This window comes from Musca domestica, unplaced genomic scaffold (assembly GCF_030504385.1).
Source record: "Musca domestica strain aabys unplaced genomic scaffold, Musca_domestica.polishedcontigs.V.1.1 50, whole genome shotgun sequence".
NCBI lineage: Eukaryota > Metazoa > Arthropoda > Insecta > Diptera > Muscidae > Musca > Musca domestica.
This window is the reverse complement of record NW_026712347.1, coordinates 6,914,061-6,940,808: the sequence shown is the minus strand read 5'-3', so window position 1 is coordinate 6,940,808 and position 26,748 is coordinate 6,914,061. Positions and strand designations below refer to the sequence as shown.

General features: G+C 36.6%; 1 protein-coding gene across 1 annotated transcript; it reads right to left on the bottom strand.

The window, feature by feature from the left end:
- Positions 1 to 6,226: 6,226 nt before the first annotated feature.
- Positions 6,227 to 26,300, bottom strand: LOC131805337 (rac guanine nucleotide exchange factor JJ-like). The gene is made up of 16 exons (XM_059128430.1): positions 26,174 to 26,300; positions 19,238 to 20,070; positions 18,884 to 19,150; positions 18,725 to 18,820; positions 16,160 to 16,465; positions 13,910 to 14,221; positions 13,615 to 13,797; positions 13,475 to 13,555; positions 13,178 to 13,411; positions 13,039 to 13,113; positions 10,171 to 10,263; positions 9,805 to 10,108; positions 7,377 to 7,463; positions 7,208 to 7,312; positions 6,917 to 7,054; positions 6,227 to 6,850 (listed from the first exon to the last, which is right to left on the bottom strand). The coding sequence occupies exons 2-16, from the start codon at positions 20,038 to 20,040 to the stop codon at positions 6,407 to 6,409; spliced, it is 3,528 nt and encodes a 1,175-aa protein (XP_058984413.1). The 5' UTR covers positions 20,041 to 20,070; positions 26,174 to 26,300; the 3' UTR covers positions 6,227 to 6,406.
- Positions 26,301 to 26,748: the final 448 nt, after the last annotated feature.

The window sequence follows — 26,748 nt, the reverse complement described above, 5'->3', positions numbered from 1 at the left end:
GAAAATTGTTCCATAATAAAAGAAATGGGAAAAGTACGTGATGACATCGAAAACTACGGGAAAAAATTCTTAAAAAAAGTCGAGTGGGATGAACGCGTAAATCAGCATGTTGACTATGCAAAACATAATGAGATCCAGCGGAATAAAAACACCAAACTAAGTTTTCGATGTCTATATCTTCATTTGTCTATGTGTTATGCTACGATATCGTGACAATGACATCAACAGCATCTCGTGGGAATGGAATAAACTAAATACGCTTCATGGTCTCAATTTTAATGTCGCCATCTATTGGTAGCTTTTTTATCAACAACAACAGCTTTTATCGTCATCCGTAACAGTATCTGTTGGAATAACATGTTCCTTAATAACAACCAAAGTTAATGCTGTTAGCACTACAGTTCTGGTCAAGTTTGAGCAACATTTTAATAATAAACCATTAAGGAAAGCTCAAAAGTCGCTCGGGGCCGTCTATATGATACCCTACACCACTAAGCGTATTTAGCAGAGCTCCCGTAACAAAAAAGTTTATAGGGTAAGTGTGCCTAAGTTCGGCATGTCCCAGTAGTCGGCACTTTTTACTTTTAAGCCCAAATAAATGAAACTATTATAACTAAATGTATTTTGTTTACTTCCAATATATTGTCAGCTATCTTTGTGTACAATTTCGCTAAGAAAATATGATTTATTCTAATAAAAATTTAATTTTTGTCTGTGAAGGTACTCAATAATCCATACTCTTAAGAAAAGTACAATAAAGACGTCGAATCATTTTAACTAAACAAAAGTAATAAATGAATTAATTTATTACTATTATTATTATTAATTATTTTATTATATTATTATTAATTATTCTTACAAAAAAAATGGTATGCCGACTGTTGGAACATGCCATACCGACAATTACCTTCCATCGTTAGAAAGAAGGCGTTTAATGCTTAGAGCAATATTTTTAATACGACTTTTGCGTGGTCAAATTGATTCACAATTTTTAATTAGTGAAATAAAGTTTAATGTTCCGTCTAGAATAACTCGTAATTATATACCGCTAAATCTTTCCTTGGCGAGATCTAACTACGAACTAAGCAACCCCCTTAGATCTTTATGTGAAATATATAACAACCTCTATAATAATTTATCACTATCTGAACCTTTGCATGCAATAAAAATATCAATACTTAATTTATAATTATAGTATTTGAGCTGCCAGATTTGTATTTTTGCTCGTTGTGTGTGATTTGTAATACTAATCCTTTTACTAAAACCGGCTGATGTTTTACTGTAGCTGGTGTTTCCCTACAATACTAACCCTCCATGGTGCGGACTATGGGGTGTACGCGCTCCCTACGTATTGGGAGGTGGCCCCCTCGGTCGGCAGGGGCGGGTAAGAGTGGCGTTGGGACCGAACGAAAAAAAATTAGCAAGTGGTGCCGACTACTGGCAAAAAAAATAAAACTACAATTTTATGAAATTTAATAAAAAATTATTAAAACATTATTTATTATAGCAAAAACTATACAAAATTTCGAATCTGAATAAATTAACTTTGTAATAATTGAAAAGTTCCACTCAGAATAGTGAGCGATTAAAAACGCGAAAATCCTAAAAGTGCCGACTATTGGTACACTTACCCTATTGGGAATTTATATGAAGTAGATCATACTAATTCTGAACCAAACAACATTGGTGTGTAGTGCATGATATGACATCGATAAGAATTAAATTATATTGGAGAATTTATTGGAGAATTAGATATACAGGACCGAGTTTATGGTAAAATTTGGTTAAATATTAAAAAATCTATTCAATTTGGGCTGATGTTACATATATGTTGAGCAATAACCGTAAAAGCTACATAATAATATCTCAATCAAAATTGGGCAGAGGGATTTTCGAGCACTATCTGATGTCCGGTATCAAATATCATTGCTGTGGAGTGCATGTTACGCATGTGAGGGACTTGAACACCAAATCGGATGAAACTTATATATGGGAGCTATAGCTATATACGAACCGAATTTGATGTACTTGTTTCTAGACTGAATTTGGTCGGATTTGCCAAAATTGAGATTATTTGGACTGATATTAGCCATTTGGTGTACAATTAACCCGAAATTGGTTGAAGATATATACACATGGACTGACATGCATATATCGACAAAGAAGCCATAATTTTTACATTTTTATACCCTCCATCTTGGAAAGGAGGGTATATTAACTTTGTCATTCCGTTTGTAACATCCCTAAATATTCGTTTTAGACCCCACAAAGTATATATATATTATCAGCATAAAATTCGATTTGAAGATGTCCGTCTGTCTGTTGAAATCACGATACACCCCACATTATTTGACGTAGAGCGACAAAATTTAGCTGAACAATTTGTATTGCGTCTACGATGGTTGGTATTAAAAATTAGATATATCTATATATATATATATATATATATATATATATATATATATATATATATATATATATATATATATATATATATATATATATATATATATATATTTGGTATAGGCCCCATATAACGGTACCTAGCGATTTTTGGTATTTTAATGATTTTTGCTACATTTTTTCACTGATTCGTCTAAAAACTGGTATCTTTTGGTCATAATGGTTTCTGGCGGCTTGGTCCACATTTTGGTATAGCTCCCATAGAACAGTACCTCCAAATATTCGGTATTTTGATGATTTTTGCCACATTTCTTTGCGGATTTGTCTAAAAATAGGTATTTGTGTGTCCTAATGGGTTCAAGCTCCGTAAGGGAAACATTATATGTAAAGGTTCACGTTTTTGTATAGCCCCATATAGCGGTACCTTCCGATATTCAATATTTTAATGATTTTTGCCACATTATCCCACGAATATGTCTAAAAATTGGTATTTGTGGGTCATAATGGAGATGAAGGGTATTAAAAGCTCGGCCGGGCGAACTTACTGTTTCTTTGCTGTTTTTTTTTTTTTTTTAATTTTATTGAATGAAAGCAAAAAATGTCGAAAATAGCATCAAATCTTAGATTAAGTTTAGAATTGTTCGAATTGAACGCTTTTGGCACGAATTATGGACTTCAATCGGCCAATGAAACCGTCACACACGCTGCCCGAATGTTGCTCTGCTGTATTTTGGCCCATTTCCGGCGAAGCGCTTGCTTGAGGAGATCGACACTTTGGAATTTTTATACCCTACAACACTATGTGTTGGGGGTATTACAAGTTTGATTGGCCCAAAAATTATGTAACACCTCGAAATATTGGTTTCCCACATAGGAAAGTATATATGGATCTTCCTAGCTCGCCGAGCTGAGTCGATCTAGCTATGTATGTCCGTCCGTCCGTCTGTCCGTCTGTCCATGTTAATTTGTAATCACTCTACAGGTCGCAATTATGGCCCGATCTTCACGAAATTTAGAATGGAGGTGGGACTGGGATCAGAATAGAACCCTATTTCTTTTGATGATGATCGCCAAATGTTTAGGGTTTGAAATGGACCAAATACTGAAAAAATGTCGGATTTTGCAGTAGCTATACAGGTCGCAATTATAGACCAATCGACGCGGAATTTAGCATGTAGCTAGAGTTTAGGGCGGGGAAGAAGCCTACCAATTTGGGTGGTCATCGGATAACATTTAGCGGGTAAAATAGACCATATCTTTTGTGTTGAAAAAATTCAAAATTTTTCATTAAACCGCGAATATTTTAAATCCCGGCGAACTCACAAAGCCATGACAAGGTTACTTCTGATCTTTACATTGATGTTAACATCCAACAAATCGGATATATAGCAAAATGTGTGAAATCTATATGTCTATCAAAGAAGATATGCTTGAAAGATCTCTTATATGTCGAGAACGGCTGAACTGATTTCGACAGTTCTCATTAATTCAGAATGGCCTCTTGGCAAGAAAGAAACAACGTCTAAAAAATCGCATAAAAATATCTCTCTAAAGATGAAAATATTGATTTTGTAATATTTTCTCATATTTTTTCAAATTTTGTCATATTTTTTGGCATATTTTCATTTTGAATTAAACATTTGGTAATATTTCTACAGCTAACAAAACTAAGTAGTTAGGATATCAGGATATCATATACAGATCGCATTTATGGCTCGATCCTTACGAAATTTTGCATGGAGATAAGATGAGGTTCAGAATAGAAGCCTACTCTTTTTGGAGATGATCGCCATATATTTAGGGGTTGAAATGGACCAAAAAAATGCAAAATTGTCTGCAGGTCGTAATTATCGCCCGATCCTCACGCACATTTGAATGGGGGTTGCCGGACATTACAAAAGCCAAGCAGTTTTGGATGGCCATCCAAAAATATTCAATGTGTGAAATAGTTTGCCAAATTTTGTAGACAAAATACGAAAATGTCCATTCCAGTGACTTTTTGGAGAATTCACAAATACAGGAAAGACGCACTTCTGACACAAAATCTTGTGGAATTTTTTCGAGTATCTCGCCTATATAAACTGTAAGGTTTATTATAGTGTTGTAGGGTATTCAATGGTCGGCCCCGCTCGACTGTAGCCTTTGCTTACTTGTTTTGTGCCAACCTTGCTTTCCAAAATACTCCAGACTCAATAGTCCAACGGATTGGTATCCGCAGATTCTGGTGGCCATTGTGCGCTGGAAATGAAGCGAGGAACCTCATTTTGTAACCATTCTTGGGTGGCTAGTGCTGAGTGCGAAGGTGCTGAGTTCTGATGGAATGTCCAGGGTTTGCGGCCAAATTGTTTGCGTGCCCAAGGCTTTAATACACCCTCCAGAAGATTTTCGCGATAATATTCGGCATTTATTCTGATGGTCGACGTTCGATTAATACGAGCGGAGAGCGACCATCGGCTGTTATTACTGCCCACACCATCACCATGGCCGGCGCTTGAGTACTGGTGGCCAACCGGAGGTGCACATTTTCAGCTGACCTTTTTGGCAAGTAAACACGATCATTTTGTTTGTTTACAAACTGCTGGACAACGAATGTTTTCTTATCGGAGAAAACCAAATTCGGCAGCTCACCACTTTCGGCCAAGAGAAGCAACTCTTTAGCTCTTTTGAGTCTATTTTCTTTCTGTTACGGTGTAAATTTTTGCACTTTTTTTTTACCCAGAGCTCATTTTTCAATTTTTGCCGAATGAAAAATTGCGATATTTTCAGCTCACGAGCCATTTTTCGGCCACACTGCGATGCAGGTTTCGATCAAGTAGCTTCTCTGCTTCTCGAACCATTTCTGCTGATGTTGCTGTTTTCTTCCGTCCACTTCCTTGACGTCGGGCTACGCTACAAGTAACGAGCGACACAAAAGATTTATTAACATTTAAATACTGGAGTGCTCTAACGATAGCCACTTGTGGTTTTCAAGCCAAATATAAAAAAAATCACACTATCACGTTTGAATTCCATTACGAATAACTTTTATTCTAGAAAATTCTCACCAAACTGATTTTGTATGCTTGTAAACAATATCATGAGCTGTCACTGGAACACTTAACAGCTATCGGACGTGTGACTTAGAAATGACAGCAGTCTGATATGGGCTGCAGTTTTTTCATGTCACCCTGTATATATGGGAGCTATATCTAAATTTAAACCGATTCTGGTTCGTCCTTGAGCCAAACAGTTATTGTTTGGAAAATTTCATCTCAATCGGGTAATAAATGCGACCGCATTTTGTTCAGAAAAATACATGGCCGGGCGGACGAACAGACGGAGTGGCATGCATACATCGACTCAGAAAGTGATTCTATGAAGATCCTCTCGCTGCCTTCTCCACATTAAAAACAAATGCACAAAAACATAATCCACTATGTAGTGCAGGGTATAAAAAATGGCGAATAAAATTCCCTTAAAATCCCGTTCACGATAGGGGGAACTTTTCTCGAAGTTGCCACATTCCCCGTGAAAAAATGGGCGATTGTGATTAGAGAACTCATTCCGAGAGGGTGTTTATTTTCGCGATAAGGGTGATATAGCATAAAACATGTAAAAATTTATTTATCGGTAATATTTGAGGCGTAAAAGGGTCCGAAGGGTTGACTTAGTTCCATTTTGGCCCTAGGCTTCTTTGTTTATATCCGAAGAAGCCAGCCGATGACCTAAGCCAGCCAAATAAGGGCTTTGTGTATTCCCATCTCTAGATGGTCAAACCAAAAAAAAAAAAAAAAAAAACGCACGCACACATTTCCAAGAAAGTTCTTTTATTTCAGATCACTGATAAAGTTCTGCCTCGAATGTGATAATGAGTTTGTGTATCTAATACAACGTTTACAGTTTTCCGGATTTATTAAACCTTATGGATTTATATTACCAATTACATGGCATGAATGCCAAATAAATCCCCACTAAGGATGTTTTAATCCAGCAAAACCGCTCTAATGTAAACCTACTATAACATTTAAGTATTACTAATACCACTATCAGTGCTAAAGCGATTTGAATCGCGGAATAATGATAGATTTGCTGCACGTCTTTGCCGCCTATGCACCACCTCTGGATTGTGTAATTCCTGCAGGCGGGCCTTCTCCTCCACCGCATAGGCATTGATGATGTCACGTATTAAATCCTGCCATTGTCTCACCAAAGCCGGATCGCCTACAAATTCACACTCTTGCTGCTTCAGGCGATCATAGTACAAAGTAAAGGATTTATTTTGCATGGTCATGCCCAAATGTTCTCTGGGATAACGGCCACGAAATACCAACTGTTTGCGCTTAACTTCCGTGTAGATAATGCATTTTTCATAGATGAAAAGTTTCGAACGATAGTTACGCTTCAGTGTGAAATCGTGGCAATTGAATTCGGCCACATCGCGAAATTTACCCTGATAGAAAATGTTGAACTGCGGAAAGGGAAATAAATTTAATATGGTAAATCTGCGCAGGTATTGCAATGCAAAAAAACAAACCTCATGTGTTTCACTAATACAATCCACATCGTTTATAACCTCCGATTTGTTAATGGCATTCAGGAGAATCTGTAAACGTCTATCCAAACGGCAACAGGAATCGATGAGGGGTTTCATGGGATATTTATCGAATAGTTTCTGAAAAATAAAAAAGGAAATAAAACAAATTGCAGGAAATAACTTGTTAGGGACATATGCAGAGTGGCGCCCAAGCAGCCTTCTAAATGTCAACTTTTTTGCATGTCTTATATATTTTACATGAAAGCTTTTTTTTCCATCCGATCTACTTACCTTTATAAATTCCTTGAGCATCAGCGAGTACCTTGGAATACGTTGTATTGGTTGTAGCAGGAAACTATTGATACCCAAATTATCCTCACATTTCGCTTGCATTGTCTAAGACAGAGAGAATTTATATAAATATCTTGTCTAATTCAAGTTTTTTCTTGTCATTTCATACCTTGAAGAACTTCTTATTTTCATTACACAATTCCAGAGATCTCTGATTGTTCATGGCATACAGGACGTAGGCATAAAAATAATCTTCCTGAAATTTTGAAAAAAGAAGTTAGAATTAAAGGAAATACTTTTGACGCATAGGTAACAGTTTGTTTTGGCCGTATTTTTTGGTTCTGGTAGTTGCTGGGGAATATCTATCAAAATTAGCTTGTTGGTCTACAGGTTCTCTCTCTTATATCTCAGTGCCTCTCTCTATAGATCATAAAGGTCTTTCCTTACTTGCCTGGATGGAAATTGTCTTTTTCGCCAGGTGGTGATGAGGATGACCGGGTTTACAACATCTAAGCAAGTATTGAATGTTTTATTATGCCACCGCGCCGGTAAGACCTTCGCCTTCTTATGTAGATGGTCAATGGGTGTCATAAGAAGGCACCCTGTTGCAGTTCTAAGGACAGCGTTCTGCCAGCACTGAATGCTATTCCATTTCGTAGCACATATGTTGGTGGACCACACCTGAGCCGCATGGTTTATCACAGACCAGCTTATTGCGTTGTAAGAGATCAACAAGATTTCTTTATCAGCTCCCCGAGTACTGCCGGCCAGATACTTGAAAACATTTCTATTTCAAAACTGACGTGAACGACTTAAAGAGGCTAACGAATATGACCCCTAAGACCTTGAGGTAATTGGTGGTCAGAATTAAACCTCCATCGACCTGCACATTCAGTGATAGCCTTACCTCCGCAGTCGATGTGGTGAAAAGTGTGGTCATCGGTTTCTTGGCGGATATTTTTATATCCCTCGCAACGGAAAAGACATTAAGATCAACTAAATGACTACTCAACCTATCGCAGATGACATCAATAATGGTTCTGGACGCCGTGAACGTACAATCGTGCGCGTACGTTATTAACTCAATGCTGTCCGGTGGGCGTGAAATGCCAGAAAGGTTACACAGTTCCGGAAATATCACCCCACACAACATCACCTGTTTCACTCGACTCACGGACATTCGACTTCTAATTTCTGAATTCCACGTACGACTTGACGTCTATACAGGTAACTAACGATCCAATGTTTTAAACTTGGACGGAGGGCGGTGTGTTCAATGTTCTCAAACAGTATGACGTAGAGAAAGCTTTTGATAAATCAAGCGCCACCCTCACTGTTCTGTCTGAGTCCTCTGCTGATATGTGTGGAAATGGCATGTAAAGCTCTTATTATGCTATACAATCTCCGGCATCCGTGTTGATGATCACAAGCGTCTTCAATAACATTTACTGACATCCTTCCCTGGCTTCAATAGCTAACAAACCTGCCTTTTTTCCAGGCATAGGGAACTATTAGGGTGGCTAAGTTAACAAGTATAGGCGTTTTGTAAGCTACTCAAATTCTGGTTCATCCGTTTGCTTCAACATCACCATAGAGATACCGAAGGACCAAGCGCTTTGGAATTGTGAAGCTACCTCCTCTGTTGGGAGAGATCGTACACGACCAATCTCTAGGTGCTCCATAAATTACCGGTTGAAATAAATCGTGCATCTCTTCGGGTCCGTCACTTCCATGACGTTAAATAAAACAAATGTCCGATCATCCTTCTTTTCAGGTTTCTCCTTTGCCCTGCCAATCTCTGTGTGCTCTATAAATTACCGGTTGGAATAAATCGTACATATCTTCAGGTCTGTCACTTCCATGCCGTTAAATAAAACAAATGCCCGTTGCTCACAATTTACTCGATCCAGTACTGATGCTACAATTTTCAGATTATCAAGCCACTTTTTCCGCTTATGCTCGCCAACTTGCCTGTTTACCTCCAGAGTTCGTTCCCTGACTCTAGAATTATTAGGTCCCGCTACCTCTGCTGGGAAAGTAGGTCTTATTTCAAGTATTCGATCAGCAGATATAACATCCATCTGGTACCTGAACATGGTTTAGGCAGTTTTCTGAAGCTGCGATTGACATATTCTCTGAATTCTTGACTTTCCCATGGTTAAGGAAACTGCGGCATTCGGAGTCTATGAAGTCGGGAGGTCAGTTGATGGCGACGATAAAGGGGAGGTTGTCTGAACTTAATGGAAGGTTACGTTATTTGTCAGACTAGTTCAGTGGGCCTTTTTGGTGAATTCTTAATTCATTTTAGAGTGAGAAATCTCCAAAATACCGATAAATTCGTCGCTTTCAGAAATAAATCCCACCCTTTCCTGATTTAAACAATGCCTTTCCCAACCTGATATTCGAGAGATTTAAATATTTCTTGCTTTCTTCTAAATCTATCAACCTCAAATCACAACTTAAAGTCAGTGAGTTTAATTGTACCTGCACATTCTTGAGCCTGTTCATTCCGATTTGAATAAAATAAGGTGACTTGCCACCTTACGAAATTATAATTCTCCCCATGCCCAAAATACACGACATTATATCCTTCTTACCTCAATATATCGTTGAAACTCATCAAATAATTTCTTGATATTGTTGCGATTCCTCAACAGCATTGGCAGGAAAACATCTCTATGGAATTCGGCAATCTGTTCAATATTTCCAAAGAGCACATATTTTTTACCCTTCATTCCTCTGGGAAGATCACGTTGTTCGAATACATTGCCATAGTTTTTCAAACCTTTCCAGATACTTTCGACATAGGACTCCTCGGTTTTGATTAATTCCTCCAATATGGGTTGTATGTGTTCCATACCCTTCGCACAGAATTCCGCAGATGGTAACACCTCAATGGGCCTGAAGATTTCAGAAATTTGGAAATGAAAGTGTTCCATGAAAAAAACTAACGATTTGCTTACCTCGGCTCAGGTTTAAGGGAATGGTATTTGTCGGAAGGCGGATCCATAGTTTGATATGTACCATTTTTAATGATAACCAGGGACTTTGTTTTGCTGAAATTTGAAAATTTAACCTAATTAGTGCATTAATGGTTGTGACAATCGAGCACAGAAATAAACACATAAATTTAACTCCAGAATTCCAAAAAATGGAACGGCTGTTGTCAAGCTGGGATCCTTTTTAAAGACATAAAACGTCCTTCTTCATTGGGTATTTGCAATGCACTTAATATTTATTCCTTAAGAACTCCTTACGATAATATGACTTAACCTAACTTAACATTAAGTGTAAAATGGACAGATACCTTTTATTGCAAAAACAGATTCACTTATCAATGAACGTTCTTGGTAGGGGAAAAAATTTTAAAAAATTAAATTGATTAACGAAAAATATGTTAAGTAAAGCACCCTTATTTCCCTGTGGTATTTTTAAAAGATCCTAACTTATTTGTCTAGCCATCTCCAATTTCCAGGCAGAATTCTCTTCATATGTCGTCTTCTTTCTGCATCTTTCAGCTCTTTCGTCTTTGCTAGAAATTTCGGCAATATTCGAGCCTATATACTCCAGCCTGCCTTTTTCTAGCTGCACTACTTCCACTAGGCATCTGAATCTGCCTGACAACTAGTGCTTCCTTCATCCTATAATTACTCAAGGTTCGTAGATGACCATCCTTTTTCGTCTTTATCTCTTTGGCATACAGTTCATCCCTGATTTCTGTTCTTTTCCATTTCCCCATAAGTATGACATTTGGCTTCTTTTGCCACTTGGATTCTAGAGTGGTTGACAATAGTAATTTTAAGCTTTCAGGACTTGATTCTGTTTCTTCCCCAAGTGCTTCAACTTGGGAGCGAACTCATCACGATTATTTTTTTTTGGTCACTCCAGCATGCTTTTTTTAGCCGCACAACCTCCTCCAGGCATCTTCCTGACAGCGTGTGTCTCCTACGTCGTAGAAGACCATTCATTTTCTTATCTTCATCTATTTGGCATCCTTGATTTCTACCCATATATGTCATGAGTTCTCAAGTCTTCAGGACTTCATTCTGTTCCTTCCCCAAATACTTCAACTTCTGTAATGAGGTCTTCACTTCAACTCCTTCGTCTTTGCTGATATTTTCTTCTACATTCGAAGTGAACTCAACGTGTTATGTTTTTACACTAACTTTTTGTGTCGATCTAGCCCGCCTTTTTCTAGCTGCACCACTTCCACTAGGCATCTTCATCTTTCTGTAAAGTTGTGCCTCCATCGTCGCAAATGGCCAACCTTTTCGTCTTCATCTCTTTGGCGTACAGTTAATACCTTATTCTGTCCTTCTCCGTTTCGTCATGAGTATGACATTTTTCTTCTTTTCCCGCGTGGACTCTTGAGTGGTTGACAATTGTCCTTTCAAGTCTTCAAAACTTGGTTATGTTTCTTCCTCAAGTACTTCAACTTCAGTAATCGGGTCTTCTACTGCAACTCTTTCGTCTTTGCCTGTATTTTCAATTATATTACCATATTCGAAGTGAGCTCATCACGCTCTGTTTCTTCGCTGGCTTTGCAGCCAACTCGTCACTTTCGGTTTCAGCTGCAAATAGTGCTCTCTTTGAGCTAGACAAATAATCACTAAGTTGTCTTACTACTGTCTTCAAATCCTTGCCCTTGCGCTCTGCTTCCTGGTTAGCCACTAGTTTCCTCGGCAACACACAGAGCATTCTGGACTTTCTCCTTCAAATTTGTGACAAGTTTGAAGGCATCTTCCTTTACATTTTTGCTTTGATTCCTCTTTTGAATATTTTACTCCAACTTGTTGGTCGTTACTAATGAAGAAACTGAGTGAAATAATCACGTTCTGTTTCTTCGCTGGTCCTGCAGCCAACCCGACCCGTTAGACAAAAAATCAATTATAGTGGGAAGACATAAAATGTTTTTTTTTTGTCTGGCTTAAGTCATCGACTGGCTTCTTCATAATGGAACAAAGTTTTTAGTTCCCTCGGCTACGCACAGAGCATTCTTGACCTTTTTTTTAGATTCCTGACAATTTTGAAGGCATCTTCCTTCCCATTACCTTCTATTTTTCTTATCTTTGCCTGTATGACTTCCAGGAAGGCCTGACGTTTCATGTATATATTCCGAGTATCACAGCATTCTGCTGTGTTTCTCTGATAGCAACAGCTAGTCTAGACTTGTATAGTAGCATTCCTAATCTTATTTTACATCCCTTGCCTCGTCCATAACTTTTTTTGTGCCGAACTTAAAAACGTCATCTTTAGCTTCTTCCGTTCTTAATAATAGTACACATTATTTCCAGAATATTCGCTACTTCTACCTTTTTGATGTAGTCTCTTTCTGACGCAGCATGTTAGTCGACAAACTCCTTTCCTTGAAAACAATTCCAGCCATAAGCAGCAGTGCAATTGGCTACACTCAATTTCATACCCGTAAGGATTACTTTTAGTGTCTTGTCGACTGAATATCCTCCTTACCGAGGCATATTCTTCAACGTCTAAAACCAAACTACGCTTATGACAAACGATGCTACTCGAAGGACCAATTTGAAACTGGGGTCGATTTTAAAGATATAAACGTCATTGAGTGGTTGTAATGCACTATTTAAATAAAAATATTCCCTAAGAGTTAAAAGAAAAAGAGAGAAGGAGAGAAAGAGATACGTAAGGCACACATGTCTAATCACCACACCGCCTATTTAATGGGGACTGTATTCAATATATATATATCTCTCTCTCTCTCATCTACACTAGGTAACCGCGCTATTTTCTTTTCACTTATCCGTAATCAATTGTTTTTATTGTCACTTGGTCGCAAATGTTCTCCAGAAAAAACTCACCTTGAATCATCATCAATGTCCTGCTTCCTTTCAACATATTTCGCCCCTATACTTTGATCATCTCTGCTTTGTTGTCTGTTGAAAAATAAAAAGAAAACTTGTCACTTCTACGGACTTTTAAGGAATGTGTTTCCACAACCTGGTAATATGCCTGCGCTTGGGTCTTTTACCGACTTCAGATAACAACTCATCCGTTACAGTTTTCGTTTGCAACTCGCTGATGGAATCCCTTTTGCTAACTACCATAGGAACTTCCTTGCGGGAAGAAATTTTATTTGTAAACATTACAGGACTTGCGAAATCATTCTGCTGAAAATCATCGTCATCTTCTCCATAAGGCTGAGATTGGTCTTCGAAGGAAACTCTTTGCTTGCTATTAAAAAACACCAAAATGTTTGAAGATTGTCTCTGGCATAATATTTTGTACTAGCCTTACCTTGCAAAATCTTTTCTCCTGGATTCCAATTCAGTCACATTTTCTTTATCTGCTCCCATCTGATCCCTGCTGGGTTGACAACTGAAAAAAGTTATTAATAAAGTAAAATAATTTGAATTATTATAATTTTAATATTTTACCTTGCAATGGTTTTGGGCCTTTTCCTTCGCCTAATTTCCTTCCTTCGTTCCAAATGTTCTGGTAGAGTCTTCTCCTTCTTGGTGATTTTTATTTCAGTTGGTAGCGCTTTAATAATTTGCTCTGCTTGCTGTTCTGTGGCTTTGTTTGATACTGTATCGTTCACTGAAACAGTATCGATTTGACTGGAAATAAAATATTTTTAAGACGTATTGCTAAATTAAATTTTCTGTAGCTGCAATCTATAGCAAAACATCGCAAACAATTCCATTATTAATATTTTCCCTAATCTCTTACCTCGTTATTAGGTCTACTTCTTCCTTGATTTCAGCTTCTTCCGCCCTTGGTAAATTGTCGAGTGTCTTCTCAGCACTCTGCGGTTCTTTATTCGTCTGTAACTTGGTAGCCTTTTTCTCTTCACTCTCCGACTCATCATCTAAGCCCATAAATTTAATGAAAGCCGGCGTCAGGAATCTTTTGTTACGAACTTCCTCTGGTACCTTTGGTACAGAAATGGGAAATAGGAAACTTTTTTGAGTTGCATTTCCGCCGTTCTTCCCATAAATTGAATTTTCCAATCCATTATTCAAATCCAATTGATTACCGGTACTGAAAAAGCGGAAATTGAAGCAATTAATTGAAATGCAGCATTCTAATAATCAAATGTAAAGGTCTTTCGTGCGGAAATATTAAGTTTTTTTTAATATTTATTTTTTTCGCATTGAACCATTTTGAACTTAGATCGTATAAGAATTTAAAAGTCGAACAAAATATATCTCATAATCCATAATCGAGATCGTTATATTTTTTCATCAATACAAAATTACGCTTTTACCCTAAATAACTTTAAACATAACGGATTAATCACGGATCAATTTTTCATAAATTAATGGTTTAGTATAGGATTCTCGAAACTTCCATAAAATAGAAGCTATAAATGCGAGTGTATCACACATATGCAGATGAAATATTCGTCGCTGCGGCCGGAACACATATTTGGAACTACTCTCCTACATTCAAGCGAATAAATACTTATATGGCAGCTCCAGGCAAGGCCTTGCAATTGGAGGGCAACAAATTCGCAATTCAGAGCAGATAAAATATCTAAATATTGCATACCAACTTTAATTTGTTAGGTAAAGTCATTGCTATTTATTAGGTCTACCATCGTGCTATAAATGCTACTGGTGGACTGACATGGCTTTTAAAGAAAAGATTACTTATCTACAAACAGATAGTAAGGTTGCTAATTCCATATGCCTTCCCTATTTAATTTGGGATCTATTTCTACCAAGTAGAAAGTCCCCGCTAATTCTTAGGTCCTGTATCTCGCAATTAGAGAGGCAACATATTCAAATTTCAGAGCAGATAAAATATTTGGGTGTTACATTGCATAGCAACTTTGAATTTGTTAGGTAAGGTCAAGGGCATTTATTGAGTCTACCATCGTGGACTGACTGTCAAGGTAAGATTTCTTATCTACAAACAGATAATAAGTTTACTTGTTCCATATGCCTTCCCTATGTGATTAGGGATCTCTTCCCACCAATTACCAAGACTCCGTTGACAGGCTGATTATTTATTCCAGATGCCTTCTCTATATGATTTGGGATCTCTTCCCACCAAATAGAGAAGCTCCGCTGATACACTAGTTCTCAGATCCTATTTAGACGTAATGCGAAACCAGGGATGAGATGAAACCTGTCGTTTACCTGACAATACCTAATAGTATAAGAATTCATCGACTTTGGTCAAATAAATAAATTTCTTAATGCAAGCGCTCTAAATTTCCCCAAACAGAGCTGCATCCGTAAGTAAGTGAGAAAAAGCCTGGTGCACGGCACAGACGTGTGAAGGCAAAATCGGCCCAATTGTAGGCCACCGAGTAGATAACTAAAGATGAATGATAAAGGTATTCTCTACAGAGAGAAGCTTCTCTCCTATCGTCAAAGGTTTGGGATGCTCGAGTTAGAACCTGTCTATAAGGTGTCGCAATAACCGGTGTATGATCCATCTGTATATATTGTAAATAGTAGCTTATTCATAAATTAAATAGTTATAAGTAAAATTAACATTAGAAACTAAGTAGATTGAACAACAGATTTAAATGGCTTTAAAATATTTAATAATAAAACGATGGGGGCTGCAGTTTTTATCACCTTTTTATGAAATCATTATAACTATAAATATAGGTATAGTGTGAACTCAGTAAAGTTTAAACGTAAGATAACATAAAAGGTTTTTTTTGACTTACTAAAGTCATCGCCTGGCTTCTTCGTAATAGAATAAAAAGCTTTTGGTTAACAAGTATAAATTATGGGTAGAAATTGAACCAAGACAACCTAAAAATCCTTTATTCTTTTACCAAGAAGCCAGTCGATGACTTAAGTCAGTAAAAAGAGGCTTTTATGAACTTGAACCTAGAACTTTATTCAATAAAGCACTGTAAGAGAGCTTAAACATTTCCTGAATGCATTCAAAAAGGTAAAATATAAAAAATTCATTTCACATACGATTCTGGCATAAAGGGTTCGAATATATATTCACCTTTTGTATTTTGAATCCGATGCGTTCGTCAGAATCACATTCTCTGGCTCTAGGTTTATAACTTGTTCTTTCTTCGGTGTTGTTGGGGTCAATGGTTTATTATATTGATCAGCATCCGACAAATTGTCAACTTCCTGACTGGTAGAATTTCTAACTTCGCCCTTACTCGTAGAAAATTCAAACAGTGGTGGATGTGTGTAATTATTTCCAATCAAAGGCAATGCAATTGGATCCGACGAAATTGTTGGCGATTGGGTTTGATTCTTAAAATCTTTTGCCGAAATATCATCTTTAATTTCGGCGGAACTGCAAATTTTGAAACAAGAAAAAGAATAATGTGATTAATATCGTATGATAAAAACTTTAATATATTTTCTGTATTTTCAAAATTAGTTTTCCTTTTTGTATTTCCCTGAGCTCCAGCTGGTGCATAGGTATATATTGACCTTCGTCCAAACTTTAATCGTGCCGTTTGAAAAAAAAAATACTTATACTGGTGGACTTACTGTAAAGGTAAGATTACTTATCTACAAACAGATAAAAAAGCTACTAATTCCATATGCCTTCCCTGATCGATTTGGAATCTCTTCCCATCAAATAGAGAGGATCCGTTGACAGGCTGATTCTTAGGACCTGTATGAGCCAAATCTTCCAATTGGAGGGCAACAAATTCACAATTCAGAGTAGATTAAATATCAACTTTCCGAATATTTCAATACCTGCAAAATGCTCTTTAATTTAGACAAATTCGAAGCGAATACCTTCAAGCACAAGAATAAAGTACTTGCACCGCAGTGCCAGACAGTATAAGCCAAATCTTGCAATTTGAGGTCAACAAATGCGCAATTCAGAGCAGATTAAATACCTGGGCGTTATATTGCATAGCAACTTTGATAAAAAAAAATTAAGGGTATTTATTGGGCCTACCAGGGTGCAATAAGTGATATTGGTGGACTTACTGCTAGGAGAGATTACTTATCTACAAATATATAATAAGGTTGCTATTTCCATATACCTTCCCTACATGATTTGGAATATTTTGCCACCAGGCTGATCCTTAGGTCCTTTATATGCCAAATCTCGCAATTAGAGGCCAACAAAATCCGCAATTCAGAGCCGATTAAATATTTGGGGTTATATTACATAGCAACTTTGAATTTGTTAGACATATTGACTATATATAGGAAAGTCAAGGGTTTTTTTTTGGACCAGCGTGCTATAAATAATACTGATGGACTGACTGTTAAAGAAAGATAACTTATCTACAAACAGATAATAAGGTTACTAATTACATATGCCTTCCCTATACGAGTTGGGTTTTCTTCCCACCAAATGGATCTTTTCCCACCAAATTCCTTTCCTATATAGATTGAGATCTCTTCCCTCCAAATGGAGGTGCTCTTAGGTCCTGTTTTGGACTAACCCGAAGGTTGGCACTTACCTGTGAACTGGATAGCGTATGAATCCATCGAAAAATATAAATTTTTGATGGTATGCTCCAGCTGTTTGCATAGGTATATATCGACGTGCTTCGCCTGAACTTTGGTATTGCCAGGTGGAAAGGCATTGTACTTTCTAGATTTATGTTTTCCAAAATCTGGCATTACAGTCAGATAATTTGCTCTTAATTCGGGATTAAATGTATGACCTGGTACCCATATATTTACAGTCTTATTGTCCTAATGTCGAGTTTCTTAGATAAGTATGGCATTTGATTTGTTATTAGTACCAAACTCATTTTCAGATCTTCTATAAACGGATTTTCCTTTCCGAGTTATTCCCAAACTTTCAACCTTCCATGATGCAGGAAGGCTAAGAATACATAATACGTTTTTTGACTGGCTTAAGTAATCGGCTGGCCTCTTCGGAATAGAACAAAGGAGCCTAGGACCAACATCGAACAAATACAACCCAAAATTCCTTTGTTCCTCTACGAAGAAGCCAGTCGAAAAAGCGTTTTATGTATTCTCACCTTTACTTTGAGATGGCATACTCTGGATCATTTATTTTGATAAACCAAACCCATGTGGAAATCATACAGGGGCCAGACATATATTTCATATGGTAACTCTGAGGGTAATTTGGTTTTGGCTTACTGTGGGAAAATAACCAAGGATGCAACTTTATGGTGTTCATTTTTGAAAAGAGCATCGAAAATACTTTAGACCCTAAGTCCTCTAATCTTCCGCCTTACCAGATAATATTATTTTACATAATTTTTAATGCACCAGCTATCCTGTGGAAAACTTTGGAGGGAACTAGCTATAAGAGGGTTCGAATGGTATTTTTCGCCATACTCATTTCAGGCAATCGATTCGCAGAACTGTTTCGGTCTTTCATCAGGGGTTTCCTCGACTTCAACCTGATTAAGCATAGTCCATCATTTTTCGGGTCACAGCATTTACGGGATTAGTATTTCGGGCAATGCAACAATATTCTTTTCTGGTATTCTGTCAGATATAGTCTCTTCTATTATGCTCCTATGATGTAAACTTGTAGACTAACTTCGAAAAGACTTTTTCACAAAAATCTTTCCACGAAACAACTTTTTTTAAATTTACTCACCCCAGATATTTAATTGAATCTATTTCTCTTATTAACTTCCTTGTGAAATCCCTTTCATTTTCGTAGTTATTTGGAGAACTAGGTGTCTGGGTTTCTCTACAAACGAAATAACAGAATATTTATAGTCCCATCATCTTGAATAAAATTAAGGATACTTACTTGACTGACTCTTCCCTTTTCATACTCTTGACTTCAATATTCGATTCAATCTGCTGAGTATCGTTCAATTTATTGGAAAAATATTTTTCTGCAATATCATTAGATTCTTCAGCTGTATCAGGTTCCTTTTGATATTCCGCCCCAGATTCTAGTTGTTCTTTTTCTGATTTAGATTCCTGTTTTTCTTCTTCTCGAGTCTTAATCTCCTCGCGATTTTCAAAATCTCCAAATGTTTGAGATTTTTGTTCCGTTGTTGTGTACATTTTACTAAATCAAGAATACAATAGGTCCTTAATTAAAAGCAGAACTCAAACGTTCCTAAATCTAATGAAGGGTTAAGCTGGGTCAACTTACTTCAGAAATTCTATTGATTTGGTTTTTGTAGACAAGTTTTCCACTTCAGTATTAAGTCCCACAGTAGTATCAAACATATATGAAGAGCTAGCAACTTCAGCGTCAATCCTACCATTACCAATGTCCTCAGTTTTGGGTTCTCCAGCAGAATTCTGCTTGTTTCCTAATTCATAAGAAAAACCGTGATTTTCAAAAACATTAACCGTTTTCTCCGATTTGCCTTGATACGTATTCAAACATAGCGTGGAATTCCAATTGTGCCTGCCAATCTTCGCCCCATTCTCCGGCTCTCTCGCCTCCTCCGAATTAAGATAAAATGTCGAAGTAGATTTCTCAGCTGGCTTCGTTGGACCAATTTCCCATTTTGAAATAAATTTCCGTAGATTTGTTCCCCTTTCAATTCCTTTGCCTCTGGCTGCCGTAAAACTTATCCAAACATCCGATTTTAATTTCTTTTCAAAGAGAATAAGTTTTTCCTTAACACCCAAGAGAGAGGGTTCCGGTGTTTTGGGTGTCACACAACCCTCTTGAGAAGTTTTATCAAGCATGGGAGAGCTGGTTGATAGATTTTTGTCGCCCATAGATAGGGGTTTTAAACGCATTTCTGATTTCTCTTCCATAATTGAAGTTTTGGATATATCCATGTTGGAAGTGGATACATCTTGTGTTGCCTTGGAGCCAATGTTGTTCATATACAATTCCGACTTTGAATGATTATCGTTTAAGACACTCCAACGACGTTGTTCATATTTGGCAAAGGTACGATTGCGTTGGAAATTTTTACGACTGTTTATATCGTCCATCGCGAGCGCAAGCTATTAATGACTCGGGTTCTGAAAATGAGAAAAAAAAATATTTAAGTAATTATGGAGAAAAACGTAGGCTCCAAATATTTTTATGGAACCACCATTTTGATATGAATGTTTGTCAATAATCATGGTAGAATTGGAAAGGTAATCTTACGCCGAAAATATCGAGATTCTCTCGTAGTACATGTGTCACCCATCGATATAGTGAGTCGCTTACTAAAGTAGTTCAAAAATTATTGCAGAATTCAACGCCACCAACTAATTTAGATCAAAACTCGGATTTTGAAAGTGATTTTCAGGATTCAATGCCACCAACTAATTTAAATCAAAACTCGAATTTTAATTTAATAAAGCTACGTAAAAAAATAAATCATACGGAAAAATCCCCAAACTTGTAATTTAAGCCATTCAACGGTGCAAACTGTAATAAGAAATTATAATGAAAGCGGTAGGCCGAAAAAGTTGTCCAAACAAAATGTTAGCGGTATTCTCAAGAAAGTACGTCAAGATCCAAAAATAAATGCTGCCAAAATGGCGAAACATGTGGAACAATGTTAGGAAAAATAGTCCGTCCGAGAACTTTAAGAAATGTGCTACATGAAAATGGATTTAGAAGTAGAGTAGCATGTAAGAAACCGCTAACTTCGGAGAAACCCAAAAACTTCACCTCGAGTTTGCCGAATTACATATCGACAAGGATATTGATTATTGGATTTGCATTCTACAGGGTTGCCCATATTCGACGGATCTATGGGCCCATTCCAATCGACGAGGCTTGTCCGCAGGCAACATTATTTGCGTCAATTGAATTTTGTACGGGACCAAATGCAAATCAATGCGAATAATCCGTTGTAAAGCGGACCGAGCCATGCCCAACTGCTGGGGACCTCTCAACACTTTTTCGTATAAACGCTTAATGGTGTTCTTAGAAGGCGCACTTCTCACATTTTTTAATGTTTTTAAAAGCACGTTGAGTTTTCACAATTGACTTCTTCTGTTGAATGTAAATTTCAACTATTTCAGAGAGCTCGCGTGGCGTGTATTGATTCATGGTAAAAATCTGCTTGGACTGACTCTTCAAACGCGGTATGTCATTAAGCGATGTGACATCTCTGTCAAAAGTTATGGCGTTGCCAGATGGATCCGTCGAATATGGGCAACCCTGTATTTACCCACGAAAATAAATTCAACATTTTCGTAAGTGATGGTCAATCAAAAGTTTGGAGAAAATCCAACACGGCACTAGATCCCAAATATATGATACCTACAGTTAAACACGGTGGTGGTAGTGTGATGGTTTTTATAGAAAGTACTATAGACCGATATTTATGTACGAGTATACTAGAAAATATTTAATCCATCTTTCTATAATTTCAACTTAATTCATCTCTCCAGTCGCCGGGCTTCAATCCCATGTTTGAGATAATTTAGAAGAAAAAAAAAAAAACAGGTGAAAAAGCTGTAAGTTCGGCCGGTTCGAACTTTGCATATCCTCCACCATTTGGAATGAATTTAGCAATTTAAAAAAAAAAAAAAATTAAAATCCGTTAAAAGTTCGTCTATATATCGACGGGGACCTGCATATGCATCTTTTGTCAATATTCAAATGTGAAAAAAAAACAATAATATAGCTTTAAGTTCGGGCCGAAATTTAAATACCCTCCACCATTAGGAACGAATTTCGCCGTTCTCAAAAACAATATAATCCGTTAAAAATTAAAAATCTTAAAAAGACTGTATACAAGGTCTATAAGACGACATGGACCTTCATAGGTAACTTTTGTCATAAACCATCACAATATTCAAACGCGAATCTTCAAAAAAATCTGCGAATAATGTAGGTAAAATCATTAAAATACCGAATATGGGGTATATTGGGGCTATACGAAGTCGTGGACCTGCACAGCCAATTTTCTGTCTTAGGCTGTAGTATCCATTACGAACTTCAAATACCAAACTGGAAATATTCGAGTATTTGGAGGTACCGTTATATGCGGGCTATACGAAGACGTGGTGGATCTGCACAGACAATTTTATTTCATAGGCTGTAGTATTCATTACGAACTACAAATACCAAATTTAAAACAATTCCGGTGAATAATGTCGATAAAACTATCAAATTCCCGAATATCTGGAGGTACCGTTATATGCGGGCTATACGAAGACGTGGTGGATCTGCACAGACAATTTTATTTCATAGGCTGTAGTATTCATTACGAACTACAAATAACAAATTTAAAACAATTCCGGTGAATAATGTCGCTTAAATCATCCAAATACCGAATATCTGGAGGTACCGTTAGATGGGGGCTATACAAAAACGTGAACCTACATGGCCCATTTTCAATACCAAAAGTCCTGCAGACATTATATACATTTGAGTAAAATTTTATCAATCTACTTCAACTTGTTCGGAAGCTAGAGTGATTTCCACAGATGAACGGACGGACGGACATCGCTAAATCGTCATAGATTTTTATGCTGATCAAGAATATATATACTTTGTGGCGTCTAAAATTTTAATATTATGTACCCTCCATACTATGGTGGAGTATATAATAATTGGATGCTTATTTCGCATTTTATGAGCGTTTTGTTACTCAAAATGTTGAACCTTTGCAGTGGAGGTACAAGAAGGACAGGTCTGTTATATCCATCTTTACACCCGATTTTGTAATGATAAAAATATTGGTATGTGTGAGATTTAAAGAAAAATCTGCTTAAAGTTTCGAATTTTATAAGCGTTTTAGACATTATCACGATTTGTAAAGTTTGCGCAAAATCAGATTATTTGTTTTCTTTCTATCCGGTAAATTATTTTCTTTGACCTTTTATGGGGGAGGTACCAGATGGAGTGGACTGATATTCTCCCCTGACCTAGCACTGATTCAAATATTTGAATTTGCAAACTTGGAGCATAATCACATTATCCTTTCTCTCTCTGTGCAGTAAAATATATATTTTTTTTTAATTTTGAAATACCAGAAGGGTGGGACCGATATTGCCCTTCTCCGAACTCGATCTAACTTTGATAATACGAGTAATATTATGATGTACCAAGTTTGGACCAAATCGGATACTCCCACTGCTTCGGTCCACTGTTTCTGGTACCTTCCCCACAAAGGGTCAAAATTTTGAATATCCGTAAAACTTATAAAACGCGAAATTAACATCCGATTCCAGTCAGACTTCGCATATCTCATTGTTTTCGTCAACACAAGATCTGTTAAAAGTATGGTAGAGATTGGATCATTTCTTCTGGAACCTCGCCTACAAAGGGTTCAAGATATTGAAAAACAAAACCCTCAAAGAAAGATAAATAAGCATCAGATCTCTTCAAATTTTACACATACAAACATTTTTGCAACAAAAAAGATCACTTATGAAAATAATATATATCTGCGGACTCCTTCTGATACCTCACCCACAAAAAGTTTACAATTTCCAATACTTACATCTGCCATATCTAAATATTTCTCTCACACAGAAACCTGAGATGAATATGGCATTTATAAGAATTCGCATAAAATTGGATATAGATGTTCGATTTTCTTTGAATTTTCCCCATACCAATTTTTTATCTCTATTAAATGAAGTGAAATACTTCGGTCCGCTATATCTGAATCTTCATGCATATTTACACAATTTCCAAAAATTTACGAATATTTTATATAAAGCACAGGAAGTAGTCGATATAGTCCAAATCTGTCACGTTGTAATATTTTTATCAGTATTAAGTCAGATACGAATTGGACAATATTGGCCAACTTCGAAACCTCCCCCATAAAGGCTCAACAGTTTGAATAATCATAACTCAAGGCTGGGGGTGTACATCTGTCGGAAAAACAAACTGATACTATTTATACCCTACACCACAAGGTGGTCAGGGTATTATGTCTTTGTGCAGGCAAAAGGAAACGAGATAGACCCATAGTTCCTTTTGATGATCTGCATAGAATCACATTCTGAGTCGATTTATGCATGTCTGTCCGTCCGTCTGTCCATGTATATTTGTAAACAAAGTACAGTTCGCATTTATTGCCCTATCCAGATGAAATTTGCACAAATCATTTGTTTGGCCCAAGGACGAGCCCTATTGAAATTGGGGATAATCGGTCAAAATTTAGATATAGCTCCCATATATATCTTCGTCCGATTTGCCTTTTATTGTGCACCAAACGTGTAATATCAGTCCGAATAGTGTGGAATTTTGCATATACAATCAAATTAGGCCTCAAAATAAGTATTCCAAATTTGATCGAAATCGGTTCAGATATAGCTATAGCTCCCATATATATTGTTCATCCGATTAGTTACTTTTGTCCTCCGCAGCCGTAATATGCACTCTGCAACAACAATATTTGGGGAAATATATCAAATGCAGCTCAGAAATACATTTGCTAAATTTTATCGAGATCGGTTCAGATTTGGATATAGCTCCCATATATGTAACTTCGTCCGATTTACCTTTTATTGTACCAAATTGAATGAAAATTGGCACTTACGACCGAATTGAGTCTAGAAGCTAGTATGCCAAATTTGGTGAAGATCGGTTCAGATATAGCTATAGCTCACATATATACTGTTCATCCGATTTTTCATATTTGTTACCCACAGCCGTAATATGCACTCCGTAACAACCATATTTAAAAAAATATATCAAATGCAGCTCAGAAATATCTTTGCCAAATTTTATCGAGATCGGTTTGGATATAGCTCCCATATATATATTTATCCGATTTCAAATTAATTGTGCACCAAATGGGTAATAAAAGTCCGAATTTAAAAGATGCAAATGCTTCGGCATATTTAGCCCTTTGAACTTTAAATTATAATAATAATCATGGGGTGTATGATTGAATTCTCCATAAAAACTTTTAATTGTTATGTGGAGCTATACTAAATTAGCAAAGTGGTGTAGGGTATCATAAAGTCGGCCCCGACCGACTTTAAGACTTTCTTTACTGGTTTATATGTTGTAAATGCATTTTTAGTAAATAAACAACAAACAAGAAACGAATACTGAATTATGGGTCATAATTTATGTTCTATATATATATATAGCTTGATTTGAAGAACTTCGAACGTTTCAGCCCCGAACGTTTTGATTGTTATTTCAGACGCAGAAACCACTAACATTTTTGGGATTGACATCCCCCATCGATACAACACATTATTTTATTGATGAAAATTAAACAAAAAACCACCTTAATTAACGATGACAGTACAACAACTACAACAATAATGATAGATAAAGGCACGTCAATTGTTCAAAAAAAAAAAAAAAAAAAAAAAAAACAACGAAATATAAATATGTAATCGTTTCAATAATCTATTCATTATATATATCTACTTCTTATCGTCATTTTACTGTTGTGTTGATATTTTGATTTCGAAAATTGTTTTCTTCGCACTGTATTCTTGCCGGCAGGAAAAATTACGAAATAGAATGTTTAAGATTCCTTGGAATCCATGGGAGTTAAAAATGGGAGTACTTTTTGGTCGTAAAGTAGTGTTAGGTTGGAAGTCAGGAGGAAGTTGGGGTTAAGAAATAATTTCATGGCCACAATGGACATGATTTTCCAATCTGCCTTTAAAGGCACCAAATCGCCTTCAATGGTCTGTCGTCATCATGCTTTCTAACTTGATATTTTTTTCCAAAATCAGGAGGGAAGACATTTTCCATCGAATTCAATTGAAATACATTTACCAAAAACTAATTTGTTTACAAATGGCAGACAGCTACACAAAACATATTGCAAAGTTCCGGCAAACTCCACGCACACCCAAGTGAAGAATAAATAATTAAGCTGGTTTCTACACTTTTATAATTTTTTTTATATACAACCGTTTATCTCACTTATCTTTGGGCGGGGGGTCTATCTACCCCTTCCCCTTTCTTCCACACATGACACATTTTATTAATGTCCCAATTCGTCAGTTATTCAAATACTAAAATATTCTTGGAAAACAATTAACTTTTTTTTTCAATGTTAAATATAAATACTATTATTTCATAATCACTTTTATTGACACATATCGTGCTTTTAATAACTACAAGAGATTATTATTATTTTCTTCTTCTTTTTGTTAACGAAATATAGATTTATAAACCAATCGGACGTACAGAAATTAAATTTTTGCAGCGATTTTTTTTTATTTTGGCGACGTTTGTTCGCCAACGTCGCAACACAGCTGTAAATATTGGAGCAAACACAAAAAAAAAATCGACTGAACGCGAACTTCTTTATCGATCGAATTCTTCAATGCAACTAATCAAAAGGTAAAAAGAATTCCATTGAGTTTAGTCGCCCTTTCCGCCCGCTGAAACACCTAAATTTTCGCCAATATTCCATATCAATTTATTTATTTCGTTATCTTGGTCAATGTTATTGGCTATTTTGATGTTGATTATATATGGCAAGCGGCAAGTACCCTACATGTGGTCATGTTTTTTATACCCTCCACCTGGGTGTATTAAATTGTCATTCTGTGTGTAACACCTCGAAATGTACATTTTAGACCCCACGAAGTATATATACTCTTGATCAGCATAAAATGTCGATTTAGCGATGTCCGTCCGTCTGTGGAAATTACTCTAGCTTCAGAACGAAATGAAGTAGGTTGATAAAATGTAATGTATATTATGTCTGCAGGACTTTTGGTATTGAAAATGGGCCACGTTTTGGTCCCCATTTTAAG